The sequence below is a fragment of the Oreochromis niloticus genome, linkage group LG3, assembly GCF_001858045.2.
Source record: "Oreochromis niloticus isolate F11D_XX linkage group LG3, O_niloticus_UMD_NMBU, whole genome shotgun sequence".
NCBI lineage: Eukaryota > Metazoa > Chordata > Actinopteri > Cichliformes > Cichlidae > Oreochromis > Oreochromis niloticus.
The window spans coordinates 39,731,292-39,743,028 of record NC_031967.2 but is presented as its reverse complement, the minus strand read 5'-3'; the positions used below and the strand labels follow the sequence as shown (position 1 = coordinate 39,743,028).

Sequence of the window (11,737 nt, the reverse complement as noted above, 5' to 3'; positions counted from 1 at the left end):
TCAGACTCAACTCACCCAAGTTAAGCCAAGTTTTGGTCACCAGGAGAAAATCCTGGACATTCCATGGCATACCACATATCTCTATACCTTCAGTCCAGCTCATCCTTGACCCTCTCCCACTCCAAGGAAAGTTACAACCACCCGTCACCTTCCTAAGAGTAGGATGTCTGGAGATCTTCAAGTCTACAATGGGTTCGCTGTGAAGGTGCAATAAAACCTTGGACCCACTTGTGATAACATCCCACATGCATGCATACAACTAAGTGAGAAAGTGATATTACTATTACTAAGGTGATATGATTAAAATATGCGATTAATCCATAATTTCCTTCGGGATTAATGAAGTATTTCTGAGTATGAATAATACATCAGAAAAGAAATCTTCCACCACAATTGACATAGGGGACGAAGATTCTGATAATCCACTTCACCCCTGCAAAGACTTGGGGACGGATGCCGTGGGCGCTGGATATTAAGATGTGGAGTCACCGGTATGATCCAACGGGAAGCCGATTCCACGGAACGCCAAGAGATAAACAACTTGTTCTCCGGGGCAAAGTACGAGGAGAGAAGAGTACGAAGATTAGTCATCAGGAATGTAGCCATGCATGTCGCTAGGGCTGCTCAATTATGGCAAAAATGATAATCATGATTATTTTCACTGAAATTGAGATCTCGATTATTTGACGATATTTATTTAACAATAACAATGTATTGAATAATGGCTTTAAAGATTGTCAAAAAATAATATAAAATAGTGTACAAATACAGATAACAATGCAAATGTTTGCAATATAAAAAATAAATGAAAAATGTAAACATCTGTGTTTAGTGAACTTCAAAATACTGCATAATATTTATGCATACAAATAACTAAACATCAAGGCAAGCTGTGTAGCCACACAACGCACAATTGCATCAAACTGACATTGAGGTATGTCAACTAAAGTTGCTGCCTGAACAAAAATAAAATGAAACACTGAAAGTAGTAACTTTTATAAGAAATAAATAAAAACTGAAGCAGGTGTTGTCGAGAGTTTTTTCTCTATGCTCCTTCATTGTTTGATCATATGTCACTTTGTGAGCTGTCTTCAAATGATTGAATAAATTTGTAGTGTTGCTCTGTGGTGCAGCTACGACACTGTAGCAAAGTTTACACACTATGTCTACTTGATCCACACCACTGAAGTAGTTTTACCTCTCTTTTCAACCAACAGCATTCTTTCTTCAGCAGCCATTATCCTCTCCTCTCTAAATAACTTCTGCTTAGCTTTCCGAGCTTCCCTCGGGTCCTCTTAATTGTTGTGACGCGTGTTCGAAACGCAGAGAGGTGCGCTCGATTTGCCACACGGAGCAGCGCGAGAGTAAAGCACGAGGGAGGTGCTAATAATCGGCTCAGTCATTTTTAATGATCGGTGAAAGCCCAGATCGTAATTTAGATTAAAATTCGATTAATTGAGCAGCCCTACATGTCGCCACACAGTTTTCTATATTTAAGCCCAGAGAAAGGTGAGCTCTGGGCCAGAGTGCCATGTGAATGTCGCCTGGACCCTTTTAGGGAACCGTAACAATCAAACAGTTATCACAGCTTGTACATTTTCTTTTTACAGATATATGCAAGCATTGAGCCAAATTCAGTAATGCCAACATGTTAAAAGAACAATTTGTCTCATATATAATACATCCATATATACACTGTCAAAGATACTTGTCTTTGAGTGAAGATTTAAGGTGATAGGAAATATAAATGCAACTTGAATCTTTAATTAAGGTCAGTATTTGACAGAGTTCAAGTTCATTGCTGTAATAACTAATAATATGATAACTTTAATATTGGCCTTATTATATTTACATTACCAAAGTGAGGTGACTTTAGACTCTTCCAGTCAGGACTCTCTGAGAGAGCAGTGGCATGGTTCTCAAACTACCTCAGTAACAGGTCTCAGTGCATAAAATCTGACGGTTTATGTTCTAACTTTGTTACAGTGCACCATGGAGTGCCACAGGGTTCTGTATTAGGTCCACTTCTATATATCATTTACATAAACAATCTTGGTCTAAATGTGCCAGATGCAAATTTGCACTTCTATGCTGATGATACAGTTATTTACAGCTGTGGTTCAACTCTTGTCCAAGCCATTGACTCCTTGCAGAAAGCCTTTTTTGCTGTCCAGCACTCATTACTTCAGCTCAAACTTGTTCTCAACGCAGACAAAACAAAGCTCATGCTGTTTTCTAAATCAAGGAATTTGGCCCAAATAATCCCATCGGTAACCACTCTTGAAGGTAATAAAATAGAGTTGGTTCACACCTATAAATATCTGGGAATCTTAATTGATGACTCGCTCACCTTCAAACCACATGTAGAGAATCTTGTGAAAAACCTGAAGTTAAAACTGAGATTTTATTTTCAAAATAAGTTGTGTTTCTCTTTTAATACAAAGAAGCGGCTTGTTGCTGCAACATTCTTGCCTGTGCTGGATTATGGTGATATTCTATATATGAATGCTTCTGCTCAATGTCTTCGAATGGTTGATTCTGTGTATCATGCTTCTCTGAGGTTCATCACTAACCGTAAATTTCAGACTCACCACTGTGAGTTATACTCTCAGGTAGGATGGCCTGCTTTGGTAAGTCGGAGGAACTCTCATTTATACAGTTTTATATATAAGGCAATACTTGGGTTACTGCCTTCTTATATATGTTCCCTGCTTGCAATGAAACATGCTGGTCGGTATTCTCTTCGTCCGCATGGTTATTTGTTGCTTTCTGTTCCACTTGCCCGAACTGAACTTGGTAAAAGAACTTTTGTCAATTTAGCACCCTCGGCTTGGAACAAACTGCAGAAGGACTGGAAAATGACTGAATTCATTTCATTATTAAGTGCTTTTAGATCTAAACTACGAATCCAAGTCCATGAGGCCAAGTCCATAATATGCAACTGTTTTAATTAGATTGATTGTCATTTTAACTGCCTTTTTTTTTTTAATTGAATTTTATTTTATTTGTTTTCTTTCACTTATTGTTGCATGTGTGTTGTTGATGCCTATGTTTGAGTAATCTCTGTAACTGTGAGACACCTGCTGCTGCCTATCTTGGCCAGGTCTCCCTTGAAAAAGAGGTTTTTAATCTCAATGGGATCTTCCTGGTTAAATAAAGGTTAATAAATAAAATAAATAAAAAAACCAGATGAACAAGAAAGTTTTCTCCTTCATTTCTGTCAAACAATGCTGGTATGAAAGGCTTCTAGCATTTAGTATCATGGTTGCTCGGCAACCTGGGCAGCGCAACAGAGGCTGGACCGTCCCATTTCACAAACCTCGCACTTCCAGCCTTCTTGGTCTTCGAGGACGTGGCCCACATAGACCACGAAGGCCGGGTCCTCCAAGGCTGCTGACCCTGAAATGCAGCCTTGGAATATAAAGACTTAGATGTGGTACTGACTGGATAAAACACAAGTTGCATCAAAGAATAAAAAGATATGGTTTAGCTAGCAATCATGTTTGCAAGTCAGAATTGTACATTTAGTCAGGATAAATTCCACTTAGACTTAATTAGATAAACGTATGGTTCTTTTAGCTGTTAATTAATGTTAGCTTATCAAAGATGACTACTGCTAGACCTACCTTACGTATAAACTAGCTAGCTAACCTTGGCTTACATCCTTGCCAATGCTGTTATAACCATCGACCATATAAAAGATGGATGTTGCTACCTTGATGTCACACACTGAAGATGTGAAGTTCTGAACATGAGCATTTTGTGTCGTTAAACCAGACATGATGAACAAATAGTGGAGTTGAATGAGAAAGAACCACATTCACTGGTTAATGACTTGTGACAATCCAACCTTCTGACTTTTAAAATGACCATAATTTACACAAAAACTTCACGTTGTAATCATAAAGACTTTAAACTAGTGATTCAGCCCAAAAAGTCACTAAAATGTGTCACAGAGAAACGGAACTAATGACTGTTTCCTTTCGTTTTTGAGTGATATTGGTTTTTGGTGTCTTCTTCCTCCCATATGATACAGAAAAAGCTGTACATTTTAGTTAGCACATAGTTTCAACCTAAGGATGATAAACCAACTTGCTAAATTCATGTGAACTTCTAACTCCACTAAACTTGATGAAGTCCTTATTGTAACACCTCTGAGAACAGCCACACATTGTTTTATGCTAAAAGACAGTTTTTAACTCTCAGAGATGCCTCAGTTTGACTTTAGGAATTGAAGGAGCATCTGGATCAGGAATATTTTTAGCGACATCAAACAAACAACATCAGCCAGGTATTGCCCCTTGGAGACCAAACAATCAAGTAACAGGCACTTCCAAGGTCCCATAGGCCCTCCCTGTTGCTAGCAGCAGCAAGCCCTACTGCTGTCGAGGCCCACAACCCCACACTACTCACTGGAAGCAGTTACTCTCCCCACAACTCCACACCGCAGAACGCAAACCTACGCTATTGGACCTCTCATTCCCTAGAAGCCAGTGCAGGCACAGACAAACCAGCCGCTCCGCACAGTTCTTCCCCAACCCTATGTAACCTCTGAGAGCTGATTGCTGACTAGGTCCAGGTGCCAAACGGAGGAACGAGCAGCAGCAGCGTCCTGGATAGAGGGCAGAGAGAGAAAGAGAGACGGTGAGGGGCGGAGCAAGAGAGCAGAAGGGGGAGAGCAACACCACGCCAACATACTTCCACAGCCTCACTGGATGTAAGAATTGTGTTGCAAAGGTTCCTCATTCACACGGGATGTATAGTTCATGCTGCAATCAGCTGACTGCAGTTCGTGAGCAGGGAAGACAGTAGTGGAGCGGTTACAGGTTTGATGAGCAGAGATATGGGAATTATTTTTGTTTTTATTGCACATAAGGACAAGAGCACAACGGTAAATTACAGACTGGATCAATGACACAAACAACAGATTATGCTGCTAACAGAACTTTAACTCTTCCTCTGTACAGACAGCATGTTAACACAAAGCTAGTCAAGAACCCAGAGTGATGATGAACTGTAAACACTAAAAGAGAGATGTTGTGTGTCCTCATTAGGATAGGGATTTGTGTTGATGTGAGGGACTGTAGCTTTAGGTATATATTGTTAACTAGTAATTATATGACAATGAATTTCAGATCATGTTACAGAGTAATGCAAAAGTAAGGTAACAAGCAGTGTAACAAATTACTTTCTCTGGCGAGTACTTAAGTAACGTACTACATTACGAGTAATGTGTTACACACTACTTTTCTTTGAGTAGCAACACCAATACTCTTGGCAATTCGTAGTGTTTAACACATTAAAAAAGCTCAGATCACTTTAAAGACTCTTTGTTAAACATCTGTAGTCAGATACAAAGATCTAAAAAGGGGCTCTTTGAAGCAGACGTCCAACCTGGATCTGTTTTGTCCATCGATCCAGATTTTAACTCATTTTCACAAGTACAAAACATGTAAATGTAATGTAAAAACAAGAGAGAAAGGTCAGATCCAGTCCACAGCAGATGAAAATAATCACAGCAGGATGACCGTGAGAGGAAAATCCACCTCTTAATCATCCAGTACGCAGTGAAGCGAGATCAATCAACTGCAGATCAGACAACAAACGACGGAGGCCAACAGCAGATATCACGATCACAGACACTTCAAAGACGTCATCAAACCACCAGCATAATCAGAGTTGATTTTATTCTCTTAAAATGTTCAGTTTTTCTCACAAACACTGGATCAGATTCATGTGCATGTCCATGGGAGCACCAGCACTCCCTGTAGCATCGACAGGTCGGAGGTTTCCAGTTCCAGACCTCCAACCTGTTCAACAGAGCGGCAGCAAACAGCAGTTTCATTCTTTGTTTTCCCACATCAGCCGTTTCAGGATATCCCTGGTCACAAAAGTGAAATGTAGTTTTTAGCTCAATCCCATGCTTCCCGCCCACAACGCCCATAATCCACTGCTCATCCACAGCCTCCACCTGTGTGATAATGTCACCGATCTGCACAGAAACACAATGAGAGAGTGAGCAGACATGTTATTAACCAAAAAAATCAAGACATAAAGACTAAACACATGAAATCTGACAGAGTATTTTATTTAGATCTGTAAGTATTTGTTAGTGATATATTGTTTTCTCTAGTTTTTCCCACGTACACCACCAGAGTGGATTTGAAATCATCCAGTCAAGATGTGATTGAAGTGCAGTCTTTCAGTCTTAATTTAAGGCGTTTAACAAAAACACTGGATTAACAACTGTTTTTATACTTGTGCCATAATTCTGAGGCTTAAAAATACCTGAATAGTTGACTGATAGTTTCATGGCCAGGTGAGGCCTGTTCTCTCATTATCCAAGGACAAACTCATCAGATAACTGGAACTGTTAACATGAAGTCTACAGAGGTATCAATGCCAGTGAAGGAGGGATTATGTATAAAAACAGCACTTTGAAAGTGTACAGAGCCAAGACTACAGTGTGTTTGTGTCTAAATACTTATGGCTCCTCACACACCTTCAGTGTGAGCTCATCCTCGCTTTCTGCTGTGAAGTCAAACAGAGCTTTGGCCATTCCTTTAGCCACAGGCTGCTGGCCTGTGATTGGCTGAGCTGGAGAAGAGAAAAAAAAGAAAAGTTTGATACAGTGTGCGTGTTTATTTGTGCATTTGTGTCATGTTTGACAATCTCTCTCTGGCCCACACATGCCAGACTTTTGTACCTTTGCAGGGCTGTGTGAAGGCCACGGGGTAAAGCCCCTCTCGCCCCTCCACTCTTCCTCTCCTCCACTCTGCATCGATGTGCTCCGTCACTTGGATCAGCGCCCCCTTGTGGAAGGACAGATCCTCTGGGGTCTGACCGGGGAAGTCAAACAGAGCTACAGCCCACTCCTCAGTCTGCACACACACAGTTTAACAAATCAATAACTGAGAGAAACACTTACATTTTACATCAACCATAAATTAAATTATATAATAAAACAATATAAAAAGAGCTTCTTGCATTATTTTAAAAATCTAAATCAGCGCTAGTTAAGACAATTTAAGACTAAACCACATCAACACAGTGGATTAAATTCTTAACTATTACATTGATGTTAATGAATCTCTGCAGACAAATTCAGCCTTTATTCTGATCTCAGTGCAGCTCCTACAAGCAAATATAAAGTTTTCAATCCAGCTGCTGATTAAAGTGAATAAAACCTGTTGCAAAGCACTCGACAGCAGTGAGACGCTTTTCTTTACAGCCCAGGTTTTACTGCTCAGGAAAAATAACTGAGCGGAGAACATGTTTGTCCAGTGTGTTGACTGTTTACCTGAAGCCTTTGTTACTCAGTGAGAAGTCAACACAAAGGTTATTTCTCAAGCTCATTTAAAATACCTGATGGAGAGGCTATAGGGAATCTACATTTATAATCACTATATCAACAAACATGCACAGAAATACACGAGAAAAACATAACACTCAATAAAACATCAGAAAAAACAACTGAAATAAATCAGACTGTGCTGAATGAAAACCGGATATCCGGCTCAGCTACAGCTGAAAGTCAGTCAGAATAAACAGATTTTTAACAGAGTTTTAAAATGATCAGGCAGCTCTTATGTTAATCAGGGAGGTTATTCTAAAAGTTAGGGACGTCCACCAAAAAGGCTCTGCCACCGTGTTTATTAAACACTTTTCTTTGGCTGAATGTGATTGTGCTGCTGATTTTAGTGCATCTTAGTGAGCTGGATGTTTGACAGACGTGATGAACAGGATAGCTTTGATGGACGCCTGTGCTGATGCTGGGAGATTACTTTAGATTACTTTAGCTACCACTGCACTGATTCTTTGGTTAGAGTTGTGTTTTCAGCCTGCTGAATAGTAATATATGCTGCTTAGCTAATTGTTGAAAGTTGAATTTAGTTTAAAATACACTTAAATACAAAAGATACTTGACTGTTGATTTGGTTTAGCATTAATAATCTTGGAAGGTAGACGACCTCTGGAAGATGGACCAGCTTTAGATGAAAACTGTTTTCGCGTCTCTCCACCCAACCAACATGGAGTCTACTGCCTTTAGCAGATGCTGCTCTGCACTTAGCTTCCTTTGCCTTTCATGATAAAAAGTGACCACTGCATGAGAACCATGAAATACTCTTCAGCCTATTACAAAATTTCACTCTGGAATTCACAATGTTTAGTTTCCTAAGTACTATATGTCTAAATTATGTAACACAGATACTCCCTTTTTCTTGAGCCACAAGCATGTCTGCAAGAAAAATGTCATCTTCTGCTCTATCTTTGTCTCAGCCATTTTAACTCTACTACATTAGAAAGATAAACAAAAAAGACCAGACAAATGGATGTAGGGCCGGCGAAAGCACTTCTATGCTCACAAATAATTAGAGTATTTTTGACAGTGAGAGACAGTGAGGTGAAGATAATACTTACCTGAAATCAGCAGGGCTTGGGAAAGAGAGACTGAGAGAGAAAGTGTGTCATGAACTGGAGTTCACACAGAGGCAGGACCCAAAAGCAGACTCAATACACCAATTGCAAACTATATACAATTCTTTATTTACAGAGGTGATCAGGCAAAAACACACGGAAGGTTGGGAAAGGCTGTTGTGAGACACTGTGATTGGGGTCACGGGAGTCTGTAACAGAGGGAGAAAAGGTTTAGTAAACAGGTATGGGAGCAGGTGAGACACGTAAGGAGAACAATGGTATGGTAGGCTTACACTGGGCAAAGGGCGAAGGGCTTCAGGTGGTTGCGAACATCAGGGTTGGCAGGAGGACAGGCAGGCAAAGCAACTAATGCATGATTTCCTTACAGGGGACTTAGAGGACCATTTTTTTGGAGGACCAAAGAAAAGGTTCTCTAAGTCCTGATTGGTTTCATTTCTGAAACACTTGTCAATGTTTGTTTCCTTTTTCTAATGCCAACTAAACATAGCACAGCACAGATGACCACTAGAGCTAGTACTGATAATACCAGTGACAATCCAACAATATGCTGGCTTTCTCTGCTCTCTGGTTGTGGACTCACAGTCTGAAGGTTGGACGTATGAAAACCTGCTAAAAAAAACAAACAGACAAAGCCCAAAATAACAGGTTTTTTTTTAACTTGAATTGAATAATGTTTGCAAAGTGATAAAATTTTTTAAATCTGCTCACAAGTGACATTGAGTCGACATCTTCCAACACTGAAGCCATAATCAGTGTTGACCTCACACAGGTACAGACCCGAGTCATCAGTCCTGAGTCTGGACAGTTGAAGTCTGATTCGTCCTTCTCTGAGGGCGTCTTTGTCACTCTGGACTCGTCCTGAAAACTTTTCATCCTGAGACTCTGACACCTCAACACCTTCATGAACATGATACAGGACTGAGGATGTATCACTGATGAAGAGTTCACAGAGGATGTTGAGAGTTTTGGTGGATCTGTCAGGTTTGGTGGTGAACGTCCACTCCAGTGTGATGTTGTGGTTCTCCTCTGCCTGATAGGAGGTCTGTGTCACATTGACTACAAATGATCCTGTTGAGGAGACAGAGAGGGAAAGAGAGGAGCAGACACACTGAGAACTGGAACAAATCTGTTGTTGAGCTTTATTTGGAGTTCATAAAGTGAAGCTGTAAACTAACCAGAGACACATGAGGTGAGGATGATGAGCAGCAGGATCCTGCAGATCATCTTCTCCCTGTGAGAGGAGACAGAGGTGAAGAGTCATCAACACATGAGGTCAAAGGTCAGTCAGCACAGCTAGAAGAAGGAAAATCTACAGTCTGACTTCATTCACTCATTACAACATCTGACCAAAACTACAAGAACTACAAAAAGTGCAGAAAAACCTGCACTTTGATTTAGTCTGAAAATATTTCTGTGTAAATCACAAGTCATGAGTCCTCAGAGGTGCAGAAATTATTTTTTTGCCACAAGGTAGCGCCATATTTACACTGAAATAGAAAGGAACTATTAAAGTCTGTGAAGGTTCTCAGTCATCCAGGTCATTGTAGTCTAAGGAGCTTGGAAAGAAATGTGTCTGGACTTCTATACATTTCTTGAAGACATTTATCCTCTCAGTATGCACAGGATGCTGTACAGTGCAGAGAGGAATGCTCAGACCTCTACATTGGAGAAACCAAACAATACCTTCATAAAAGCATGGCACAACATAGAACAGCCACCTCAACAGGACAAGAATAGGTAGAGGATCAATAGGGGGTCCAAGACCTTCTTGGGGACACTCCCAACAGAGCTTAAATCTGGGACTCTCCACCAGTTGCTCTTAGAACTGAAGAAGCTTCTCGGATGAGAGGTGAAATGTCATTAAGAAACTTACAGAACTCCATACGCTTATTTTTCCAAGCTCATTAGACTACACTGTTAAAAAAAAATCCTAGAAAAACAGTAATATTCAGCTGGGGCACCAAAATAATACCATAAAATAACAGAAAATAACTTTCTCATAAAAATTTGGTTATTTTCAGTAATGAAAATTCAGTTTGTTGCCCTAATTTTACATGGGATTTTGCCTTTTTCAAGTGCTTTTAGACATTAAATTAGGAACATGTTAATGTGTTTAAACAATGAAATTACCTATAAACAAGGTCAATGAATGTGGCAATATGAATAATAATACTTAAATGTACAGAAATATACAGTTAACAGTTGGTTTAAATAATAATGGATTGCATGCCCTGGGACAGACTGACAGAGGTGAGGCTGCCATATCGCACCATCGGCCCCTCTGGCCATCACCAGTAGGTGGTAGGTGAAGTGTCTTGACCAAGGACACAACGACCGAGAGTGTCCGAGCCGGGGCTCGAACCGGCAACCTCTTTACAAGGCGAACTGCCAACTCTTGAGCCACGACCGCCCTAAATAGCAATAATTATTATTATTATTTGATGTAAAAAAAAGTTTGAGACTCATTTTATATATTTTTCCATAGCATTACATTTGAATTTAACAGTTCAATCTTTCAAATAACAGACACATATTTGTGAAATCATGATACATTTGTGAATGTATTTTACCAATCTAAATATGCATATGTACAGACAGATACATTTAAAAAACAAGAAAATTATGTTTTATTACATTACAGTGATTTTACGTTAATTTACATTTGAAATGTGAAATCACAGTCTATTTATGTAAATTTAATGATATTCTAGAAGAACAGAACAAAACTGTAAAATACACAGTAAAATACTTTTATATTAGGATTTTTTTTTACAGTGTACTATTAGAGTCATTTTTTCAGATGTTCTCCCAAACCTTCTGAATCGGACTAAATAAATATATAACAAAGTTTACACGAGTATTACTTATATATAAATATTCATTTTACAAGCTGAGCAGAATGTTTCTGTTTATACTTCCAGTTTAGTTTTCGAGGATTCATGCCAATAACATCTCCACAAAATTATAAAAGTAATGATTTTTTATTTAATTTGCTGTTGGAAGAAAATAAAACATTAGCTGGAGTTTGATGGTTGGTGTCACGGTCCCTAAGACTCCGTCTTAGGCAAAACTTTTTGTTTTTGTTCTCTCTCTCTCCTCTGCCGCGGCGGTGCTCATTGCGGGCACTCGCCCCTGGCCCACGCACCTATGCTCATCATCGCACCTGTCGCGATGATGAGCACCTATCAGGAGAGCTTCTTAAGATGGCCTTAAGAGACCTATGCTGCTCTTCGCTGGATCGTTGAACCATCAGCGTCAGTTATTCTGCAATCGACAAGTCTGAATATGTGAGTCTCCG

The 11,737-nt window shown here is 39.7% G+C and overlaps 1 protein-coding gene and 1 long non-coding RNA gene across 2 annotated transcripts; both read right to left on the bottom strand.

Moving 5' to 3' along the window:
* Positions 1–5,910: 5,910 nt before the first annotated feature.
* On the bottom strand, positions 5,911–7,248 carry LOC106098678 (uncharacterized). The gene is made up of 3 exons (XR_001224950.3): positions 6,707–7,248; positions 6,503–6,597; positions 5,911–5,992 (listed from the first exon to the last, which is right to left on the bottom strand). It is a non-coding gene; the product is annotated as an uncharacterized LOC106098678 (long non-coding RNA).
* Positions 7,249–8,779: 1,531 nt separating this feature from the next.
* Positions 8,780–9,772, bottom strand: LOC109199373 (uncharacterized). Its single transcript, XM_019354706.2, has 3 exons — positions 9,615–9,772; positions 9,148–9,507; positions 8,780–9,045 (listed from the first exon to the last, which is right to left on the bottom strand). Exons 1-3 carry the CDS (start codon positions 9,661–9,663, stop codon positions 8,852–8,854), a joined length of 603 nt encoding a protein of 200 aa, XP_019210251.1. The 5' UTR covers positions 9,664–9,772; the 3' UTR covers positions 8,780–8,851.
* Between the last annotated feature and the right edge of the window lie 1,965 nt (positions 9,773–11,737).